At 34.2% G+C, this 23,455-nt stretch overlaps 4 protein-coding genes and 1 pseudogene across 5 annotated transcripts; 3 read left to right on the top strand and 2 right to left on the bottom strand.

Annotated features, from left to right (window-relative positions):
* Positions 1–7,668: 7,668 nt before the first annotated feature.
* LOC126600150 (uncharacterized) lies at positions 7,669–8,428 on the bottom strand. Its single transcript, XM_050266700.1, has one exon. The coding sequence runs from the start codon at positions 8,277–8,279 to the stop codon at positions 7,815–7,817; it is 465 nt and encodes a 154-aa protein (XP_050122657.1). The 5' UTR covers positions 8,280–8,428; the 3' UTR covers positions 7,669–7,814.
* Positions 8,429–9,435: 1,007 nt separating this feature from the next.
* LOC126600148 (uncharacterized) lies at positions 9,436–17,356 on the top strand. Of its 2 annotated transcripts, XM_050266697.1 has the most exons (6): positions 9,445–9,899; positions 10,384–10,465; positions 10,870–10,936; positions 11,045–11,209; positions 11,415–11,475; positions 11,675–12,037. In XM_050266697.1, exons 1-6 carry the CDS (start codon positions 9,659–9,661, stop codon positions 11,842–11,844), a joined length of 786 nt encoding a protein of 261 aa, XP_050122654.1. In that variant the 5' UTR covers positions 9,445–9,658; the 3' UTR covers positions 11,845–12,037. The 2 variants fall into 2 exon arrangements, with proteins under 2 accessions (XP_050122655.1, XP_050122654.1); XM_050266698.1 differs by lacking the exons at positions 11,415–11,475; positions 11,675–12,037 and adding an exon at positions 17,177–17,356 and having other exon boundaries at positions 9,436–9,899.
* LOC126600149 (uncharacterized) lies at positions 15,290–17,166 on the top strand. The gene is made up of 3 exons (XM_050266699.1): positions 15,290–15,785; positions 16,271–16,352; positions 16,685–17,166. Exons 1-3 carry the CDS (start codon positions 15,548–15,550, stop codon positions 16,830–16,832), a joined length of 468 nt encoding a protein of 155 aa, XP_050122656.1. The 5' UTR covers positions 15,290–15,547; the 3' UTR covers positions 16,833–17,166.
* Positions 17,357–18,358: 1,002 nt separating the features above from the next.
* LOC126600360 (uncharacterized) lies at positions 18,359–19,031 on the bottom strand (annotated as a pseudogene).
* A 1,296-nt stretch (positions 19,032–20,327) lies between these two features.
* On the top strand, positions 20,328–23,191 carry LOC126600147 (uncharacterized). Its single transcript, XM_050266696.1, has 6 exons — positions 20,328–20,878; positions 21,389–21,470; positions 21,877–21,943; positions 22,063–22,227; positions 22,433–22,493; positions 22,694–23,191. Exons 1-6 carry the CDS (start codon positions 20,623–20,625, stop codon positions 22,861–22,863), a joined length of 801 nt encoding a protein of 266 aa, XP_050122653.1. The 5' UTR covers positions 20,328–20,622; the 3' UTR covers positions 22,864–23,191.
* Positions 23,192–23,455: the final 264 nt, after the last annotated feature.

The raw sequence follows: 23,455 nt of genomic DNA, 5'->3' as shown, positions 1-23,455 counted from the left end.
TAGCGAACAAGCTTATCTAAAACCTGGAAGGGCGCAAAACAGAAAGTGTGAGTGGGCAAAAACAATGCTTTTTAAAACCATTTCATTTATCAAATGCTCTAACCCCTCACCGTAAAACATGTATAATTTTACCAGAAATGGAATATATATATATATATATATATATATATATATATATATATATATATATATATTTCAAATCATGCTTCACATAACCATAAACATAAGTATGTCATGTCAAATATAGAAAATAATAAGTAACTCAGGTGAGAATAAGCTCATGGAAAATAACATATTAGCCGGAACCCCTGCAGAGGTATGTACGACTGAATTTATAGCTCATTAATCAATCTAGCTGGAGTCACCGCCAGTGACCTATACGGCACTGCACCTGCACACGAGTCGAAACCATTGTAATGGTTTGTACGACAAGACTGAGTGAATATAGTTATGCTCAATGCTACGTTCTCACGATAGTTGCGCGATAAATCGCTAGTCACTTATGAGTCGGAACCACCTATAATGGTCTGTACGACAAGGCTATGCACCTAAATTGGATCCAATGTGAGCATATGGTGCGGGTAATGACATCATAAACAGATATGTACCTTATCTCTAACTAAATCACAATCACCAGGGTGCAGGTTTATGAGCTCGAAGTTTCTCAATTAATCACAACCATTCAATTCACATTCAAAATTCATAAACTTATCTAAGCGTCCACAGCACCAAATCACATTTATGCATACAATTCTAACTCATGGTTTAAGCATAATTCAATAGGCATGGCATTTTCAAAGCATACTTTCATTTAAACACATTTTCTGGGAAAATATCAAGTATATAAATATATACTGAAAACCAACAGCCCACTCACTGGTATGTCGAAGGGTCGTAGCCCCCGAGTCGCCCTTGACTGCGCTCGTCCTCGAGATAGGTCTCACCTATATGCGAAATAACTGAATAAACGTTATTTAAAGCATATGGACAAAACTAGTTAATAACTTCTCATACATTGCTCAAATGGGATGTTTGAATACACCAACATGATCTACACACTTTCACGAACATCCTCATGTTTTTAGAAAAAAAATCCAATCACCCACGCGCGAGTAACCCTGACAGAAACCTAATTGCCATTAGGAATATTCCGTTAAAAAACAACAAAAATCGTTAAGTCTACCTGACGGCGTTAGAATATTCATTCCAGTTTCTGTTTTCTTCCTTTGAACTTCGGCGACCGTCGCTGTCGCCGGAAACTGGAAAATCTTAAAATCCTTATAACTTCTTCATTTTTGCACAAAAACTCATGAAACTTATACCAAATTAAGCTTACAACGAGTAAAACACTTTCTTACCAATTTCAAGCTCCAAAAATTACAGAATCACGCCGGAAAATTCCTCGATAATTCTGCCAAATTGCAACTCGTCAAAACTAGGTCTCCTGACGTTCATTTTGCTTGGTTTTTCTTCTCCGAGCTTCGTAAGAACGTCCTAAAGCTTCCTATGCGCTAAAAATCCCCTGAAACATCCTAAAACTTCCTATGCGCTTAAAATCCCCTGAAACATCCATAATTACGACCACGTGAACATTACTCAAATCGGGGGTGATGGTTTCTCGGGGATTTGAGGGTTTCACGATCTAAAAATGGCATATATGAACTCAAAGACTTGCAAGGAGTTCGAATCTTACCTTCTTGACATCGATCCGTGCGTATACGGTTGGTTCCAAAGTTCATCCGTACAATTGTACGGATTTTTCAGAAAAATCCGTGAGGGAGGAGAGAGAGAGCACGGGTGTGGTGTGTGGGTGTGTTATGTGGTCCTAGTTTGTCCCCAACAAACCAAAACAAAGCACTTAAGTCCTTTCAAAACTTAGGGAAAATTAGGAATGAAACCGCAACCAACATATCACACACCATAAGGTTCAAGGGTATAATTGTAATTTCATGTCGTCGAAAAATAATACTCTGGGATGTGCTGTGACAAAAAGGGACTCCTAAACTAATCATGTTTTATTTTTATGTGGTGGATACAGAGTAACTCGTAAATAACTAATTATTTATATTATTACACGTATTAATTATGGTTATAAAAATAAAATAAGTATATGCGGGTCAGTTCGGTTAACCGCATCTGAAGAATTTTGAAAACCGCTTGCCAAACCGATTATGATCGGTGCGGTTTGGTTTAACCACCAAAAATAAAAAAATAATTAAAAAATTAAAAAAAACCCTACCAAATCAACCCATCGGTACGGTTTGGACGGTTCAATCGGTTTTTTTTTAATGCCCAACCCTAAGAAGGATGATACGCATAGATCAAGAAGTTGTTTAAATTTTTTTACAACCAAAAAATTTAGAGGTAAAGGTATTCACCATTTAATTCAACCATGCACTAATGTAAGACTACTCTTTGCGGCCTTAGATTTATATCGAGTCAACGTACACCAATAGAGTGTGTATAATTAGGTAGAAATATTGGCCTTATAAACGACAGAGAGCGTAACAAACTTGGAGGAATATGAAATTCAAAAACCAAATTGAATAATAAATGACAACTCGCCGTTCACAAACACTAAAACCTAACGACTACCACTTAAGCCATTTAGTCCTCCAAAAATTAATATTTTAAAGACTATTTTGAGGTTACATGTTGCTTGTCACGATACCAAATTTAGCCTGAATCTTTTAGCCTGACTCTCTTTAGCCCTTTAATTAGGGACTAATTTTATCAAATTTAAGACTAAATGTGGCCTAGAGCCTTTGGTTAAAAATGACCTTATAAGTGAAGAATAATTATATTAACCCGTAATGATGACCCTTATTTGTGTATGACTGTGAAAATTTGTGTCCAATTTACAATTAATTAATAGTTGCATATATCTCTGAAAAAAAACCTGAATTAATAGTCACCTATCTATCTTTTTCATCACCTAAAACTAGTATGTTGTTCAAAGCATATCCAATTTACAATTATTTGCATTAGCATTTAAAATTTTTAATGTCACCAATGAACAAATTTTTTCAATTTTGGAATGATCCCCTTTCACATTTCAATCTGCAGTGAGTTGATCCGTATTAGAAAAATTATCAATAATGTAATTAATTCTGTGTGTCTAGATTTATTATGTCAATTATATCAACGAAAACTATTGAGATTTTTCTTAATTTAGAGGAGATGATACGAAAAACTAGTTAATATTTCTTTTAATAATTGTTGTTTTAAATCAAATGGTAATGCTAGACCAACTATTTAGACTAAATTTTGTAAACCATATGGCATGGTTGTTGATTATTGGATTATTACTTAAGCGTTGATTAACGTGTTTATTTATTATTTGAGACATATCACATGATTAACGTGTTTATTTATTTATTTTTATTTTGGAAAATAAAAAATAAAAAGTTGATTTGCCTATAATTACTCTATAGGAAAACCAATCAAGTGAAGTATTCAATTTTCCTATGTTATGTACATATTCTTTAGGATAGTGCTATTTACACACTTATTTTTACTTCCCACGCATGCTTGTTAATTTTTTGTCTTTGATCTTCTTCCAATTCATTCAATCTGACGATCGGAAATTAAGAGAGTTGTGTAGGAGGTAGAAGTGGGTGTTGGATAGCACTATCCTTTTTTTTTACTGTGGTTAGTGCACTTAACTTTTTTTTTTTTCAAAGAGATATATAGCTCGTTTGGACTTTGAAAATGACTAAATACGCTTTTGGTGAAAATGTTTTTTAAACCAATCTTTAGTAAAAATACAAGTAAATCCCATAAAAGTACTTGAAGTGCTTCCTAGAAGAAACATATAACTAGAAGAAGCACATAACTAATGCTTCTTGAATGAAGCACTTCAAGTGCTTTTGAAGCCCAAAAACATTTTGTCTAAAAGCAGTTTGACATTTTAATCATATATTATTTATTCTTTAATTATTTTATATTTTCTGTTTTTTGGGGTCTGAAAACTTTTTGGTGGGCTTGGAGCCCATATGAAATATAATAGAAATGATCTCCCATCCACCATGTTTTAACAAACTTGTTATACAATTCTCTTTGATGTTGTTCACTCTATTATGTTATCTAATGTGAAATATGTCTTTGTTGAACTAGACACCATACCATATTCCACTCATCTCACACCCATTTTGAATTTGACTCGGAAAGTATGTTCATAAGTCCCTTTCACCATATTGTATAAATAGAAAAAAGTGAGAATAAATGAAAGGCGAAAAAAAAAAATCAGCGTTCAGACTTTTAAAAATTATATTTTAGCCTAAAATGAAATTAAAAATAATTTGCCTTGTAGTTAGGCTAAATGTTGAGAAAGGATTAGGTTAGGTCAATGATTCGATTCTTATTATTTCATCTTAATCACAACAAACTTTGTGAAAAACTTGAAGCTAGTGCACAAAATGTAGCAATCTCAACAAGTTAAGTTATATCTTTTTCATGGCTAATTACTTGTTTTGTATGAAACCAAGAAAATTGTTGAACTTTGAAATTAAGTAACCAAAATGTGTACATTTACAAGCAAAATTATACAGTAAGGATAGGGGGAAGCTTTGAACCTGGTAACTAGTGGGTTGAAGTCTTGAAGAGGAAAACTCTAACAGAGCAATCCACCACTTGCAGCAAATTTCATATTTTCTTGTACAAAACTTGTTATTTAAGTTGCATTTTGAATTTCCGTTTCATTAAAGAAATAATTTCAACAATCATTTTTTCTACTCTTCGTAATTTTAGTTTTATATATTCTAAAGAAAACTAATGAAAATAGCTTGAAAATTTTGAGTTTTAACGATAAGGACAAAATAAAATGTAAAATGAATAGTACCAGGATTAACTTTTTAGTGTAAAAATGTGATTTTTCGTTAAAATGAACAGTACCGGGAGCTTTTCGTTAAAATTCTCTATATTCTATCCAAATATCATAAATGAATAACAATGTGAAGGGTAGAAATTGAGTACGCAAATCATTTCTCATATAGATTCTAAATAGTGAGCTTCAATCTAGATGATTAACCATAAGAAATTGGCCGAAGAAGATGGTGGCGTAAAATATTAAATTTGTGCTTTAACTTTTTTTGAGTTGATTAAATTTGAGATCTTCACTTTGGATCCCTTTAATAACTTTTTTTACATTTTTGTGGCTAATCATTTCAAAGATGATTTCCAAGCCAGCTGAGACTCCATTGACGAATGGAATGCAAGCTAATCATTTCTGCCATATTAGGAGATAAAGGGACATGGATCCCATTACTTAATACAAATCATTCTTCACGCACGTTCTTGAAAAAACTTTCTTTATCTCAAGTAATACGACATTAGACGAATACAAACAAGTAATTAACAAACTTAACGCAATTGTTAGTTTGTCAATTATCATTAAAAAGGTTGGAACGCCCCTTTTGCTTCAGATATGCAGAGAGCCAGAGACATGATTCGTTTCAGCAACCAGCCATCAAATCATTCTCCCCTTAAGTTAAGACTCCTTGTGCTGTCATCCATTTTGTTCTTCTCTGGAACAAAACCTTGCGTATGGCTTTCTTCATCTTCAAATAATAAATTCAAATGATTGGACAATTCTGGTGAGAGATCCACAACATCTCTAACACGTGTCACTCCAGCGGTCAAAATATACCTAAATTACTTGAAAATTCAAGATTACAACAATGTAACGGATATTGCTGAATTTAACAGCTAGGCATTTATTGCAGAATTCCAGAAAATTTAACAAGTGAAACTGCACCACGTAAAAGACAATGCATGCTATACATCGATGTTTCGTAAAAATCTTGTCCTTGTTTAATTGAAATTCACAAAAATTCAAGATTAGAAAAACACTTTCAAATAAACGTGCCAAGAAATTTGGATTTTCAACGAAATTTGGTGTTCTGAACAAGATGGTCAATGTCACTTAGTACTACGATCTAGTGGTATTCCTTTTCACTTGTAAGAGAAATTTTAGGTTCGATTATTGCCAATGATGAATTTGAACCGCATTATTATTAGCTTATCGTAAGGTTAAGGTTATCATCTCTCTCTTAATGTACATAATATCATTTGTTATAAAAAAATAAAAAAAAAATAAAAAAGGTGGTCAATTACTAAGCTTAGCTTCAGATAGGGAGTCCAGATATCACGAAAACAAAATACTGAGACGATGATGAGTCAGACACTTAATCCATAAGATTTTTTTTGGGGTGAAATAATCCATAAGTTTAGAATACGGAAAGTGATGTAAAAACGATTATAGTGTGGCATTAATTGGCTTACTTTTTGCATATGGTTCAATATTTTAGTGAATGAGTCCCAAGTTAAAAACTCTTTCTTTTTTTATTGTTGTAATAATTTCGAATTTTCTATTCTCTTTAACGATAATAATTATATAACAACAACAACAAAGCTTTTTCCCACTAAGTGGGGTCGGCTATATGAATCTTATAACGCCATTGCGCTCGGTTCTGTGTTATGTCCTCTGTTAAATCCAAGTACTCTAAGTCTTTTCTTAGAATCTCTTTCAAAGTTTTCCTAGGTCTTCCTCTACCCCTTCAGCCCTGGGTGTGGCATCACTCTTGAACTTCCATGTTGGACAAGTTAATGCTTACGAAACTGTTGCATGGGAGTGATGTGATGAGCTGGGTCACCATTTGGGTTTTATCAATTAAATACTAGAAGATCGCTTCATTTGATTAAGGCCTTAGCTATTGAACATGATCTTTGTTATAGAGTATGATTCTCACTTCTTCAAAATTTTATTTTCTTCACCTATTTGAACTGCCACAATTAAGCCACGTCAACATTTGTGTTGATTTTTTTATAGAGAGTAAAAGAAGAAAGTGAGGAGAGAGGAGAGAAGGGGAGGATAAGGCAATAGGAGGGGAGGAGATTGGTTGAACAATTTCTTACATGACCTATTAACTCGACAATAAATGACATGAAAATAACAAATTTTGAGTCAACCTAATAAGAAGTCAGGCCCTTATCGAGTAACCCATTAAGAACCCGTTAACATATTGAGTTACTATCATGTCACCGGTTAAAAGCCAAATAAGATATCATTTGTCAAATTTAAACATCAAGCATGATAATTTCTCACACAACCCGTTAACCTGACATAAAACAACACGACCCGTTGAATAAGATCCTTATTAGGTCACATGTTAAAAACACATTAAACCTATTACGATAACAATTATAACACGAAAATAACACAAATACAACAAATACAACTCGTTTATCGGACCTTAAAAAAGGCATCTAGACAAGCATAAAATCAACAAAGAGGCTTGAGGATGATTTTAAAGGTCCACATGATCTGTATAAAGACCATATGGGTGCTTTAGGCCGAATTTCGTTGTTTAAAAGCCCAAAGCAGCATATTTTAAGTTTTAAGTTTTTCATTTAATACTACATTTAATAATGTTCTTCTTTTTGTATGTGAAAAATCTTAAATTTGAAGTTTTGATACATTGTTACTAATTTATTAAGAAGCTTCTTAATATAAATAATATCGTTTCTTAAAAAAAAAAAAAAAAAAAAAAGAAGATGGATGTGCAACACAAACCCGAAGGCGCAGAACATGCTTAATATAAGCCCCCACAATTTGATCTTCCACAAGATTAGGTACCAAAATTTAGAAAGTGAAATGTTATCATAAAATTCAATACAAAATTAAAGCATATTTATTAAAAGAAAGCATACATAATTTTTCATGCAAAACCAAATAATTACACGCAAGACAGGTCACAACATTTTAATTTTAGTAAGCTCTTCAAGTACACCGTTACGTTACAAAGATCAGCAACTTAAGTCTGGAGGTGACGAGGACTAACCACCTCAATTCTAGCAACCCCCTCCCTGTCCTTCGCCGCCTTCGCTACCTCCACCTCCCCCACAACCAACCCCGCCGCATCATCGTCCTCCCCCTTCACAATCTTCTTCTCCGTCTCCTCATCCACGTAGTTCGGGTCCCTCTCGTCGATCGCCGGCGGCACCGGGTCCATCTCAACTTCCACCTCGTCGCCAGGTCCCTCCCAAGTGTACTTGCCGCCGTGGCCCGACTTAGGCGGCGGCCTCCCGATCCCAGTCCCGTCTCTCGGGTGGCGTTCGAGTCGCTGCACGCCTTTGTCTATGAGCTTCTTCTCGACGTACTTGATGCTGTCGATGTTGTGGGTGGGGAGCTCCATCTTCTCCACCCTCTTACGGCCCTCCTCGTCGTGGGTCACCGCCCCGATCGTCACCTTGTCTTTCTTGTCGTCGATTGGCTTCATTTTGTTATGCACTCCAAGTTTTGATGTTATGCCTTACTGAACTAAAACCCAGGTCTCTGTCTTTACTCTTGGGTGTGTATATAAGAGAGAGAGAGAGGGAGAGAGAGAGAGTACTAGAAGGTGCTGGAAAAGTGGGCTATTACTACAACCTTCTGCCCTGTGGAGGTATGGGAGACTCCCACGTTTTGTTGTAGGAATTATTATCCTTTATGTGGTAACTTTGAGAAGCTTCTGCACAAATTTTGAAGAATTTTGGACCATGGTGCATGAATTTTGTCTTTACAAGCCCAATTGTTAGAAATCTTTGTTGTTATAATGGGCTAGAAAGAAAACTGCAATTTGGTCCTCATTAATCTTGGGTCGGTTAAAAGAAGTGGATATCCAATTGTAGTTGTTGGTTGACATTGCTTCAATACGTGTCACGTGACGAGAAAGAAAGAAAAAAATATATGACTCCATATGACGATTGTGTGAGTAGTGATGCAGGGATAACTGGTCCAGACCGTTGAATATTGGAGGATTTTAATGTTCTACTTTAAAAGCTAAAAGGTTTTGGACTGAGATGACCAGACACTACAATTAGATATTAAACTCGTCGTCTAAATGAGTAAAACTTAAGAGCCCCTCTTTATAAGTGAATAGTAAGAGTATCTCCAAAAAAGATGTCAAAATGTCCACATAAGCTATAACAGTAAAAAAAGATCACACTAATGTTCTCCAACCAAAATGTCAAATCCTATGTGACGATAACATGAATTGGTAGCAAGAGAGTTGCTGTCAAATTTGAGAGCAGCTTCAAAATTAATTATGAATGCTTTTTATTACTTCCCTCTTGTTAAAAAGAAATGGTGACCGGTTCGAATTTCATAATTATTAAATGCCTTTTATTAAGTTTTTATTAATTTAATCATTTATTTTATAATATAATAAAATAATAATTTAATTTGACATATCGGGTGGACAATAAAACTTTAAAAGATGTCAAAATGTCATTTAGGTTGTCAAATTTTAATTTTGAGTTCAAAATTTGACATTTCATTTGAAGATATTCTAATATCATAGGATCACGATTAATTTTTTAGTCAAATATCTGACGTCATAAAAAATGAGTGGCATTTTTCAAGTCATTCTCATCTTTTGACTAGGGTATCCAAAGCCATTTGCAGGACCATTTTTCTCTTTACTCTTCGGTTTTTGCCACCATTTACTAGATAAACATATACAGAAGATGAAAAGCCAACAGTATTTTCTTCCTCTATAAATTGACCGACAAACATTTACAGAAGATGAAAAGCCAGCAGTCTCTTCTTCCTCTATAAACCGACGACACCATATGTTAATCGGCAAAATTGCTACTTGTTACATCATTGCTTTGAACTATGGCTGATGAAAGGATCTGTAAAAACAAGCATCAATATGACAGCGATGACGGCGACGATGATGGCAACGAAGACACCGGAAGCGATTGCGGCCTTTCTCTGGAGAAGCTAAACATAGGATCAAGGAAGAAGCTTGTAATCTTTAGCCTCAATGGCTTGATCGTCCACAGAGTTTCCCTCCACAACGGGACAAAAATTCCGAGCAATCGTACTCCTGATGGCACATATGGAAGCTATCTAGGTACGTATACCAATCTTTGAATTAGAGTGTTGTTCATAGCATTTAAAGGTAATTTAAATTATATTTTGTAAACCTAACGTGGTTGATGACTGTCGGATTATTACTGAAGTGTTGTGAGACAGATGAGAGTGGAATTTCGTGTAGGGAGAAATATGAAGATCTACTAACATGCATATTTTTTATTGCTGACATATCACATGATTTGCAAATATAATTTAAAAAGTTTGTCTACCTAGCATTACACTTTCAAAAAAGTTTACCAATGACTTATGGATAACGATGAATTTCTCGTCTACTAGAGCTTGTAGCATGATGTCTACCGAGTTCAAATTGTCCTTCTCTTAGTATGAATTATAATAGTAATATCATTTGTATTAAAAAACAGTAAAAAAAAAAAAACTTAGAATTAATACTACATGTTACATTCGCAATTTACAATGTACATTCGCCTTAGGTTTGACCACCCTCTTCTTTGACGTTGCAGTTTTTAAGAGACCATTTTGTGAGGAATTCATGCAATTTTGTTTCGAAAGATTTGAAGTTGGAATATGGAGTTCTGCCCAAGAGTAAGTGCACACCCAATGTTTTATATTCTAATTAACTTTTATGGCATGTTTATTATCAACTATGAATTTGGGAACTTATAGCAGGTAACTCAAACAGGCGAAATGAATCAACTTTCATCTAGTTGATCCAATTTTTGGTTCCGAGAGTATCTAATTCCTGATTTTAAGATGAAACCAACATTATTTTTTTTATTTCTTTTTTGTTTTTGACTGTAAACATGAAGAAGTTAGGAATTAGAACGATATCATTTAGACTTGTTCTCGTTTTTGGTAAGTAAACATGCTATTAATGTTCTTGTCTACTGATTATCATGTCGAGTTATACTTCTGTTTCTTCATGATTTTCATTTGTCATATACTTCCTATTCACTCTGTTTATTGTGCCATGAATGACTGATTAACAGAAAAAATGTGGATAGTGTTTTGGATTGTGTAATGGGAAAGCTGAGAAGACGACTGTCATTTGTTTGGGTAAGAACTGTAAGATATTAAAGCTATACACACATATACATATATTACTGAGATATATATTGGTAAATGTTTGGTGACAAGATTTGCTGATATGTATTTCTTCAATAGGATCAACATGAATGTACTGACTCTGGGTTGAAGTCGCTAGAGAATAAACACAAGCCTCTATTTTTCAAAGAACTGGACAAAGTGTGGAGCCATTTTAGCGGGAAGTATTCAGAATCTGATACACTTTCCATTGATGATAAACCTTACAAGGCCCTATTGAATCCTGTATAGTCATCACAAATCTGCCTTCCTCCTTTTTTTTCGGACTCCCGTTTTCTCCCTCGGCACTCCAATTTTTCCTAGGTTTTGGATTGAATTTTGAAGGAGAATCAAATGACAGAAATGGAAGGAGTGCAGAAGGGGAAAATGAGAGTGCAACAATGGCCATCTTGAATCATTCTAAAGTTGCTTTCTTTGTTTCATGTCACAGCCTAACACAGGTATCTTCTTGGAGTCATATGATGCTGAGAATGACAACGACAAAGACTTAGGTATGGCGAGAATTTGATACATTTATTATTTTGGAAGTGATTACCGCATGCTCATTTTCTCCTCTTGTACTGTATATTTTTAGCACACAATGAACATGCGTGTTCGGATATCATCTCCCTTGAGAATTAACATCTGAAATTCTACCACTTGCTTAACCTAAAAGCCGATTTTTCTTTTTTCTTGGACTGTTGGAAATAGATCCAAAGGGGGAACTTGGGAAGTATTTGGATGGCCTTGCAGATGCAAAAGATGTGCAAATTTATGTGAAGGGAAGCCCTTTTGGAATGCCTGCAATTTCACCTACTCATCCGGATTGGAAATTCTACTCGAATGTTCTTCGTAGACTCGGAAAGCGGTACAAGCGTTGAGGGACTCCGCTATCATGTTTTAACATGAACTGTTATCAACTTTAAATTTCAATATATGCTTTTTGGTTGCAGCACCTGAACTGAACATGTTATCTTCTGCTTCCTTCTGTGTTTGTCTAGCTGTTACTCTTGTTGCAATACTTTCTGTTGGATCGTTCGACGCTTTCGCGTCCACGGAATCTTTCTTTGATAATTTTGTTCCAAGTTATTTCTGATTCATCAATGTATGTACAAAATCGCCAGTGTTTATTAGCAACTCCGATACGAAGGGGTATACCTCTTTTTAAATTTTAGAAGAAATAAATTGGGAAATTACAACGAAAGGTAACTTGAAGAGAAAATGTAGCCCACTGCCAAGCAGTATGGGCGTGGCAAAAGTATAGCAGCTCAAGTAATGTCGTTTTTTACAGGGATTGAATGAATAATTTATTTTAAAATCAAATCTTAGTTAATTATTTGAAAACAAAGTTTAAAAAAGGGTTATTTTATGACCTAAATTAAGAAAAACGAAATTAATTAAAAAAAGTTAACTGGAATCTGCAAATTTAAAGAAGGAAAAAGGAAACAATTTTTAGAATTCAAAGTGAGAAAGTACTAGGGTTCCGCCGTCATCCTAATAATCTTGTGTAGTTCTTCTAATTTCTTATGAATTACACATGCATATTTTGAAGGTTAGGTTTTCGTAAAATATATCCTACTTGGAACCTCCAACATAGAACGTATATCTAACATGCAATCCGTCCGTGGCGTCGTGAACATGTAAGACTTATTAAGTTTTGTGAAAAGCTTTTGAAAAACTATGTAACCCTTAAGATGGGTTGTCCATCCTAAGAAGTTACACATATTAACCACAATAAGCCATAGTCAATTTTAGGGACAACCCTCCGCCAAAATTGCATCAAATTACTTTTCGAAATATCCTAATGGTCGTGAATCACTCAGACAAATAGATAGTTTAAACCAGTAATTAACAATCCAAAACTTGCATGCATAAATTCATAAGCAAATTAAAAAAATATTGCATATTCTTGCTAAGGATCATGGTCTCACCCTAGCAAAGAGAATTAGTTACACATATTTATAATTAAAAATCACAAAGTCTTTATTGATATAGGAAAAGAATGAAAACACTTTGAAAATATAAGTCTTGAAATCTTTAAGCTTTGCCCAAAATCTTCTCCAAAAAATTGCATGAGAAAAACCCTAGGGCCAGCCAAAAAGGCTTATTGATATGCTAATTAAATCCTCCTAGTAATATGTCTTAGAATAAGACTAGGAAACCAAATAAATTTAAATAAATTAAGAAACATAGTCCTAAATTGACTTGGTAAATTCGTCCAAAATTCTGCACAACCACATTGTGGACCTATATCAGCTTCAAAATTGGCCCAAAATGGCTGGATTTAAAACTTGGACTATTATGAACACTTCTCCAGAAGGCCACGAACCCATTTGAGGTCATCTTAAGCTCCAAAAATTGCATTTAAGCCAAAAAACATCAATTTCCAGGAACTTGTACTGCTTCTTTATTTAATCGCCAGAAAATAACCACTCGGTATAAATTGTTAAAATTTTGATACAAACAAGCTAAGGAACACACGAACGTCCTCCAATTTGAATCACTCCAAAATTCATCCGTTTGATTACGTTTCACTCCGGATGAAGTCAAATGTCCAATGTTGAAAATATAAAGCATAGTATCAAAATTCTACAAAAATAATTACCAAATTATACTAAGAATAGGGTAAAATATATAATATAATATTAACTCATCAAAATACCCGCAAACTCAGCTTTTTGCTTGCCCTCAAGCAAAACAAAACTAGCAAATAAAAGAAAAACTAAAAAACTTAAACAAAATTAACTAAGACACACAAAAAAATTTCACCTTCAAATTTTAATCCATAAAAAACGTTAAAAATTAGAACATTTTTCCAAAAGTTCCAACCAATCCCACTACAAAGTCTAAGCCATTTATATTCAATTATAATTCATGAGCTTCCCTTGGTGTAGAGTGAACCAACATAGTTAAAGAGACTCGACTAAAACTCTTACCTCTCGTCCTTTTTATTCACTACTTCACACATACTAACCTCAAAAAGATCTATTATTATTTTTTTTCTTTTCTTTCTTTATATAATTATTTTTTTCGATTTTTTTTAATAATAGTAGTGGTCGTGTAATGTCAGTGCACTTAAGCTTTCGATCCAACTCATGTAACAAGTTTTAGGTCAATGACTCCCAAACCACAAGGGTTTTAGGACACTAAGGACTTACTAACTCGAGCTGAAAAGGCTACGAAATCAACTAACCACCCTGCCCCATGCCAAAACTCTATCATTTAATGCAAGAATCAATACTGATTAGGCAGGACTGGCCTGGTTACTAAGCAAAACTTTGTGTGAAATAATTATTACTTTATTGATAATAATAACGAACTTCACTAGACTAAGAAAAAAAATAATTAAAAAATACTTTAGACTAAAAGTAAGTGTTTCAATCTCATTCCTCATAAATCATGTTGATGTGAATGTGCAAAATTTTAAGTATAACTCATGAATTAGTGTCTAAGCAACGATAAATAGAAAAGACTTTGAAGTCCATTTGTTCTAATGTTTAAAATAATCTATAGATATTAATTTCAAAAGAATGAATTTTTTTTTATATTGAATCAAAAATAAAAAACTTGAAAATTCTTATTTCCCACCCAAAACTTGGATCACAGATTATCCTTAAGGCGTGGAAAATAAATGAAATCAAAGAAACAACCTTAAAAAGAAAATTAAATATTAAAACGAAACCTAACAATAATTAAAAGATAATAAAGAAAAACAACAAAAACGAAATGAAAAGCGACAAAATAAATCAAGAAAGAAAAGAAAAGAATTTTGGACCATGGTGCATGAATTCTGTCTTTACAAGCCCAATTGTTAGAAATCTTTGTTGTTGAAAGAAAACTGCAATTTGGGCCTCATTAATCTTTGGTCGGTTAAAAGAAGCGTATATCCTATTATAGTTGTTGATTGACATTGCTTCAATACATGTCACATGAGAAAGAAAAAAACATGTGACTCCATATGACGATTGTGTGAGTAGTTACGCAAGGACAACTGGTCCAGACTATTGAATGTTGGAGGATTTTAACTAGTTATGGGAATAATGTTCTACTTTAAAAGCTGGAGGATTTGGATTGAGATGATCAGTCACTATAATTAGGTATTAAACTCGTCGTCTAAATGAGTAAGACTTGAGAGTCTATCTTTATAAATGAATAGTAATAAAATTGGATCACGATTAATTTTTTAGTCAAATATGTCACGTCACAAAAAATGAGTGGCATTTTTCAAGTCATTCTCGTCTTTTTACTCGACTAAGGTATCCAAAGCCATTTGAAAGACCATTTTTCTCGACTCTTTGGTTTTTGCCACCATTTACTCGATAAACATATGCAGAAGCTGAAAAGCCATCAGTCTCTTCTTCCTCTATAAATTGACTGACAAACATTTTGCTTTGGTTTTTGCCACCATTTACTTGATAAACATATACAGAAGATGAAAAGCCAACAGTCTCTTCTTCCTCTACAAATTGACCGACAAACATTTACAGAAGTTGAAAAGCCAGCAGTCTCTTCTTCCTATATAAACCGACGACACCGTATGTTACTTGGCAAAATTTGCTACTTGTTACGTCATTGCTTTGAACAATGGCTGATGAAAAGATCTGTAAAAACAAGCAACAATATGACAGCGATGACGGTGACGATGGCAACGAAGTCACCGGAAGCGATTGCGGCCTTTCTCTGGAGAAGCTAAACATAGGATCAAGGAAGAAGCTTGTAATCTTTAGTCTCAATGGGTTTATAGTCCACAGGGTTTCCATCCACAACAAGACAAAAATTCCGCGCAATCGTACTCCTGATGGCACATATGGAAGCTATCTAGGTACGTACCACAATCTTTGAATTAGAGTGTTGTTCATATAGCATTTAAAGGTAATTTAAATTATATTTTGTAAACCTAAGGTGGTTGATGACGGTTGAATTATTATTTAAGTGTTATGAGATAGGGGAGAGTGGAATTTCATGTAGGAGGACGTCTGAAGATCTACTAACAGGCATATTTTTTATTGCTGATACATCACATGATTTGTAAATGTAGTTTAAAAAATTTGTCTACCTAATATTACACTTTCAAAAAAGTTTATCAATGACTCATAGATAACGATAAGTTTCTCTTGTCTACTAGATCTTGTAGCATGATGTTTACCGAGTTCAAATTGTCATTCTCTTAGTGTGAATTATAATAATAATATCACTTGTATTAAAAAACATCAGATAAAAACAATACTTAGAATACTACATGTTACATTTGAAATTTACAATGTACATTCGCTTTAGGTTTGACCACCTTCTTCTTTGACGATGCAGTTTTTAAGAGACCATTTTGTGAGGAATTCATGCAATTTTGTTTTGAAAGATTTGAAGTTGGAATATGGAGTTCTGCCCAAGAGTAAGTGCACACATAATGTTTTATATTCTAATGAACTTTTATGGCATGTTTACTATCACTTATGAATTTCGGAACTTATAGCAGGGTAACTCAGATCGGCGAACTGACGAAATGTTATATTTTATTTTTCTTTTTTGTTTTTGACTCTAAACATGAAGAAGTTAGGAATTAGAACGATATCATTCTTGTTCTCGTTTTTGACAAGTAAACATGCTATTAATGTTCTTGTCTACCGGTTATCATGTCTAGTTATACTTCTGTTTCTTCTTGATTCATTTGTTATATACTTCCTATTCACTTTGTTTATTGTGTTGTGAATGACTGATTAAGAGAAAAAATGTGGATGGTGTGTTGGATTGTATAATGGGAAAGCTGAGAAAACGACTGGCATTTGTTTGGGTAAGAACTGTAAGATATATAAAGCTTTACACACATACGTATACTATTGAGATCTATATATATATATATATATATTGGTAAATGTCTGGTGACAAGATTTACTAGAGAATAAAAACAAGCCCCTGTTTTTCGAAGAACTGGACAAACTGTGGAGCTATTTTAGTGGGAAATATTCAGAATCTGATACACTTTTCATTGATGATCAACCTTATAAGGCTCTATTGAATCCTGTATGGTCATCACAACTCTGCCTTCCTTTTTTGGTACTCCTGTTTTCTCCTTTTGCAGTCCTTTTTTTCTTTTGGATTGAATTTTGAAGTAGAATCAATTGACAGAAATGGAAGGAATGCAGAAGGGGAAAACGAGAGTGTGACAATGGCTATCCTTAATTATTCTAAAGTTGCTTTCTTTGTTTCATGTCACAGCCTAACACAGGGATCTTCTTGGGGTCATATAATGCTGAGTATGACGAGAATTTTGATACATTTATTATTTTGGAAATGATTTTCGCATGCTCATTTTCTCCTCTTGCACTGTATATTTTAGCACATGAATTGGCGTATTCGGATATCATCTCCCTTGATAATTAACATTTGAAAATCTACACCTGCTTAACATAGTTTTTTTTTTTTTTTTTTGGACTGTTGGAAATAGATCCAAAGGGAGAACTTGGGAAGTATTTGGATGGCCTTGCAGATGCAAAAGATGTGCAAATTTATGTGAAGGGAAACCCTTTTGGAATGCCTGCAATTTCACCTACTAATCCGGATTGGAAATTCTACTCGAATGTTCTTCGTAGACTTGGAAAGCGGTACAAGCGTTGAGAGACTCCGCTATCATGTTTTAACATGAACTGTTATCAACTTTAAATTTCAATATATGCTTTTTGTTTGCAGCACCTGAACTGAACATGTTGTCTTCTGCTTCTTTCTGTGTGTTTGTCTAGTTGTTACTCTTGTTGCAATACATTCTGTTGGATCGTGACGGAATCTTTCTTCGATAATTTTGTTCAAGTTATTTCTAATTCATCAATGTATTTCGTACAAAATCGCCAATTTATATTAACAACTCCAAGCGAAGGGATATATCTCTTTTTAAATTTCAGAATAAAAATATTGAGAAATTACAACGAGAGGCAACTTGAAGAGAAGAATGTAGCCATTGCCAAGCAGTATGGGCGTGGCACAAGAAGATGATGGACCTAGTTTCTAGGTTTTTTAATGGAAACGACGCATTAGTTACAAAGTTAGCTTTTCTAAACATGTGTCGAAAGAGTATATTGAAGAATTAACAAGAAATACCTTTTTTTGTAGTTGTGGAATTGCTAAGCCGAGTCTAGAATTTCATATTTAGGTCATTTTATGACAAAGATAGTTAAGATTTTACTATACATTAAAGTAAATAGTATAAAAGGTTTCAACTTCTTATAAGCATATAAAATTTTAGCAAACTTTATGTTAAAACATCTCTCACAAACTAAATAACATAAAATATGTGTGACCGTTGAAAGAGTTAGATTCTATTATAATATCATTCATAATAAATAAAATAATTTAAATCTTTATATAAGCACGTACTTTTTGAGATATTTATTCACCGTCACTTGGATTTTTAAATTCTAGGCCCTAGTTTTCGTACTTATTATTTTAGTTTTATTTGAAGAATAAAAAGATTGATAAATATTAAAAACAAAATCTCCAACCCAATAGAAAGCAAATGTGAAAAAATTGGCAGTAAAAACAAAAGATAAAATAAAAATACGTGTACTAGCCACCGTGGCCCGACTTAGGCGGCGGCCTCCCGATCCCAGTCCCGTCTCACGGGTGGCGTTCGAGTCGCTGCACGCCTTTGTCTATGAGCTTCTTCTCGACGTACGATGCTGTCGATGTTGTGGGTGGGGAGCTCCATCTTCTCCACCCTCTTACGGCCCTCCTCGTCGTGGGTCACCGTCCGGATCGTCACCTTGTATTTCTTGTCGTCGATTGGCTTCATTTTGTTATGCACTCCAAGTTTTGATGTTATGCCTCAGTGAACAAAAACCCAGGTCTCTGTCTTCAGTCTTGGGTGTGTATAAGAGAGAGAGAGAGAGAGAGAGAGAGAGAGTACTGGAAGGTGCTGGAAAAGTGGGGTGTTACTACAACCTTCTGCCCTGTGGAGGTATGGGAGACTCCCACGCTTTGTTGTAGGAATTATTATCCTTTTTGTGGTAACTTTGAGAAGCTTCTGCACAAAATTTGAAGAAGAATTTTGGAGACATGGTGCATGAATTCTGTCTATCATTCATGAGACTATCACATTTCTAGCTTTAGCGATAAATTTCATTTTCAATGAGCCAAAAAATAGGGCTAAATCCATAATTGGGTAGTATAAAATTGGGCTACATCTAGCCCCAAAAAACAGTAAGTCCCACAAAAAAAGTAGCAACTCATGTGAGCAAAATTCTATCACTATCCTTCCACTTGCGAATACACTTATACTCTCCTTTTATTATTTTAATTTTTTTTTCTTACTTATTTTTGTTGCAATTTGGCTAATTAATGATTGTTTTAATTCCATAAGAATTAAAATTTCAAATTGATTTAACGTTCATGGGCATTGATGGGTGAAATTTTCAAATAATTTTTTTTTCAAAATTGTATGATATTAATTTACCAATTGGTGCTAGGTAAATTGTTGTGTTATACATGAAAATTTAATTATTTAAAAGGGCGAATATGGGGTTTGCTTCTTTCAACGGATGAGATTGAGATAAGGGAATCTAATCCAACGAACTATTCATAAGTGTTGAAATCTAACTTTGTCACAATTTGAACTTTTTAGCTTGAAGGGTTCACAAAAAAAATTTAAGATAGCATTTCCAAAAATCAACTTAAGAAAAGCTAACACAAAAAAAAAATCATTGCTTAATCAAATTACAACATAAATAAATATATATAGCCCCATATAGAGCCCGAAAGATATAGCCTCTCATTGGAAGAGATTATTTTATAAAGTCCCAAAAATTCCTCGAAGCTCTAAAAATGGGCTATATTCACCACTTTTTCAGCTTCATATAAAGCCCCTCACTGGGAATGCTATTACAAGCCCAATTGTTAGAAATCTTTGTTGTTATAATGGGCTAGAAAGAAAATTGCAATTTGGGCCTCATTAATCTTGAGTCGGTTAAAAGATGTGGATATCCTATTGTAGTTGTTGGTTGACATTGCTTCAATACATGTCACATGACGAGAAAGAAAAAAACATACGATTCCATATGACGATGGTGTGAGTAGTAACGCAAGGACAACTAGTTCATATTGTTGAATGTTGGAGGACTTTAACTAGTTATGGGAATAATGTTCTACTTTAAAAGCTGGAAGATTTGTACTGAAATGATCAGTCACTACAATTAGGTATTAAACTCGTCGTCTAAATGAGAAAGACTTGAAAGCGCATCTTTATAAATGAATAGTAATATCATTGAATCATAATTAACTTTTTAGTCAAATATGTCACGTCACAAAAAATGAGTGGCATTTTTCAAGTCATTCTCGTCTTTTTACTCGACTAGGGTACCCAAAGATTTGCAAGACCATTTTTCTCTTTACTCTTTGGTTTTTGCCACCATTTACTCGATAAACATATACAGAAGATGAAAAGCCAACAGTCTCTTCTTCCTCTATAAATTGACCGGCAAACATTTACAGAAGATGAAAAGCCACCATTTACTCGATAAACATATACAGAAGATGAAAAGCCAACAGTCTCATCTTTCTCTATTAATTGACCGACAAACATTTACAGAAGATGAAAAGCCAGCAGCCTCTTATAAACCGACGACACCATATGTTACTCGGCAAAATTGCTACTTGTTACATCATTGCTTTGAACAATGGCTGATGAAAAGATTTGTAACAACAAGCTTCAATATGACAGCGATGAGGTCGACGATGATGACGGCGACGATGATTGCAACGAAGACACCGGAAGCGATTGCGGCCTTTTTCTGGAGAAGCTATACATAGGATCAAGGAAGAAGCTTGTAATCTTTAGCCTCAATGGCTTGCTAGTCCACAGAGTTATCCGCTACAACAGGGCAAAAATTCCGAGCAATCGTACTCCTGATGGCACATATGGAAGCTATCTAGGTACGTACACTAATCTTTGAATTAGAGTGTTGTTCATAGCATTTAAAGGAAATTTAAATTATATTTTGTAAACCTAACGTGGTTGATGACAGTTGGATTATTACTTAATTGTTGTGAGAGTACAAAGGAGAGTGGAATTTTTTGTAGGGAAAATTTGAAGATCTACTAACATGCATATTTTTTTCTTTCTTTGATATAACATATTTTTTGCAAATGAAGTTTAAAAAGTTTGTCTACCTAACATTACATTTCCAAAAAAGTTTATCAACGACTCATGAATAATGATGAGTTTCTCTTGTCTACTAGAGCTTGTAGCATGATGTCTACCGAGTTCAAATTGTCCTTCCCTTAGTGTGAATTATAATAGTAATATTGCTTGTATTAAAAAATAGTAGATAAAAAAAATACTTAGAATACTACATGTTACATTCGCAATTACTACATGTTACATTCGCAATTTACAATGTACATTCGTTTTAGGTTTGACAACCCTCTTCTTTGACGTTGCAGTTTTTAGGAGACCATTTTGTGAGGAATTCATGCAATTTTGTTTTGAAAGATTCGAAGTTGGAATATTGAGTTCTGCCCAAGTGTAAGTGCACACACAATGTTTTATGTTCTTTAACTTTTTATGGCATGTTTACTATCAATTATGAATTTGGGAACTTATAACAGGGTAACTCGGACTGTCGAATTGAATCAACTTTTGTCTAGTTGATCTAATTTTTGGTTTCGAGAGTATCTAATTCTTGATTTTAAGCTGAAACCTACATATTATTATTTTTATTTCTTTTTCGTTTTTGACTGCAAACATGAAGATGTTGGGAATTAGAACGATATCATTTAGTCTTGTTCTTGTTTTTGGTAAGTAAACATGCTATTAATGTTATTGTCTACCTTTTATCATGTCGAGTTATACTTCTGTTTCTTCATGATTTTCATTTGTTATTTACTTCCTATCCAGTCTGTTTATTGTGCTATGAATGACTGATTAACAGAAAAAATGTGGATGGTGTTTTGGATTGTGTGATGGGAAAGCTGAGAAGGCGACTGTCATTTGTTTGGGTAAGAACTGTTAAGATATGAAAGCTATACACACATATACATGTATTTTTGAGATCTATATATATATATATAGGTAAATGTTTGGTGACAAGATTTACTGATATGTATTTCTTCAATAGGATCAACATGAATGTACCGACTCTGGGTTCAAGTCGCTAGAGGATAATCGCAAGCCTCTATTTTTCAAAGAACTGGACAAAGTGTGGAGCTATTTTAGCGGGAAATACTCAGAATCTGATACACTTTTCATTGATGATCAACCTTACAAGGGTCTATTGAATCCTGTATGGTTATCACAATTCTGATTTCCTCCTTTTTTTTCGGACTCCCGTTTTCTCCCTCTGCACTTCATTTTTTCCTAGGTTTTGGATTGAATTTTTAAGGGGAAACAAATGACAGAAACGGAAGGAGTGCAGAAGGGGAAAATGAAAGTGCGACAATGTCTATCCTTAATCATTCTAAAGTTGTTTTCTTTGTTTCATGTCACAGCCTAACACAGGTATCTTCTTGGAGTCATATGATGCTGAGAATGACAACGACAAAGAATTAGGTAATGACGAGAATTTGATACGTTTATTATTTTGGAAGTGATTTTCGCATGCTCATTTTCTCCTCCTGCATTATATATTTTTAGCACACAGTGAACTGGCATAGTCGGATATCATCTCCCTTGAGAATTAACATTTGAAATTCTACCACTTGCTTAACCTAAAAGCTGATTTCTCTTTTTTCTTGGACTGTTGGAAATAGATCCAAAGCGAGAACTTGGGAAGTATTTGGATGGCCTTGCAGATGCAAAAGATGTGCAAATTTATGTGAAGGAAAACCCTTTTGGACAGCCTGCTGTTTCATCTACTCATCCTTATTGGAAATTCTACTCGAATGTTCTTCGTAGGCTCCGAAAGCAGTACGAGCGTTGAGAGACTCGGCTTTCATGTTTTAACATCTGCTTTTTGTTTGCAGCACTTGAACTGAACATGTTGTCTTTTGCTTCGTTCTGTGTGTTTGTCTAGCTGTTACTCTTGTTGCAATAAATCCAGTTGGATAGTTCTAACTTCTACGCTTTCGCTTCGACGGACGGAATCTCTCGTCGTTAAGTTTGTTCAAGTTATTTCTAATTCATCAATGTATGTCGTACAAAATCGCCAATTTATATTAACAACTCCGATACGTAGGGATATATATCTTTTTAAATTTCAAAAGAAATAAATTGAGAAATTACAACGAAAGGCAACTTGAAGAGAAGAATGTAGCCATTGCAAAGCAGTATGGGCGTGGCACAAGCAGATGATGGGCCTAGGTTCTAGGTTTTTGAATGGAAATGACGCATAAGTTATGAAGTTAGATTCTCTATAGATGTGTCGAAAAAATATATTGAAGAATTGGCAAGAAAAACCTTTTTATAAGTGGTTGTGGGAGTGCTTTTGCATCCCCACTAGCATAGGCAATTGGGTAAGCCGAGTCAATTCTAGAGTTTCAAAATTAGTTCATTTTATGACGAAGATAGTTAAG

The sequence above is a fragment of the Malus sylvestris genome, chromosome 14 (assembly GCF_916048215.2).
Source record: "Malus sylvestris chromosome 14, drMalSylv7.2, whole genome shotgun sequence".
NCBI classification, from domain to species: domain Eukaryota; kingdom Viridiplantae; phylum Streptophyta; class Magnoliopsida; order Rosales; family Rosaceae; genus Malus; species Malus sylvestris.
The sequence above is the reverse complement of the archived record's forward strand: the minus strand, read 5'-3'. Positions and strand labels throughout refer to the sequence as shown.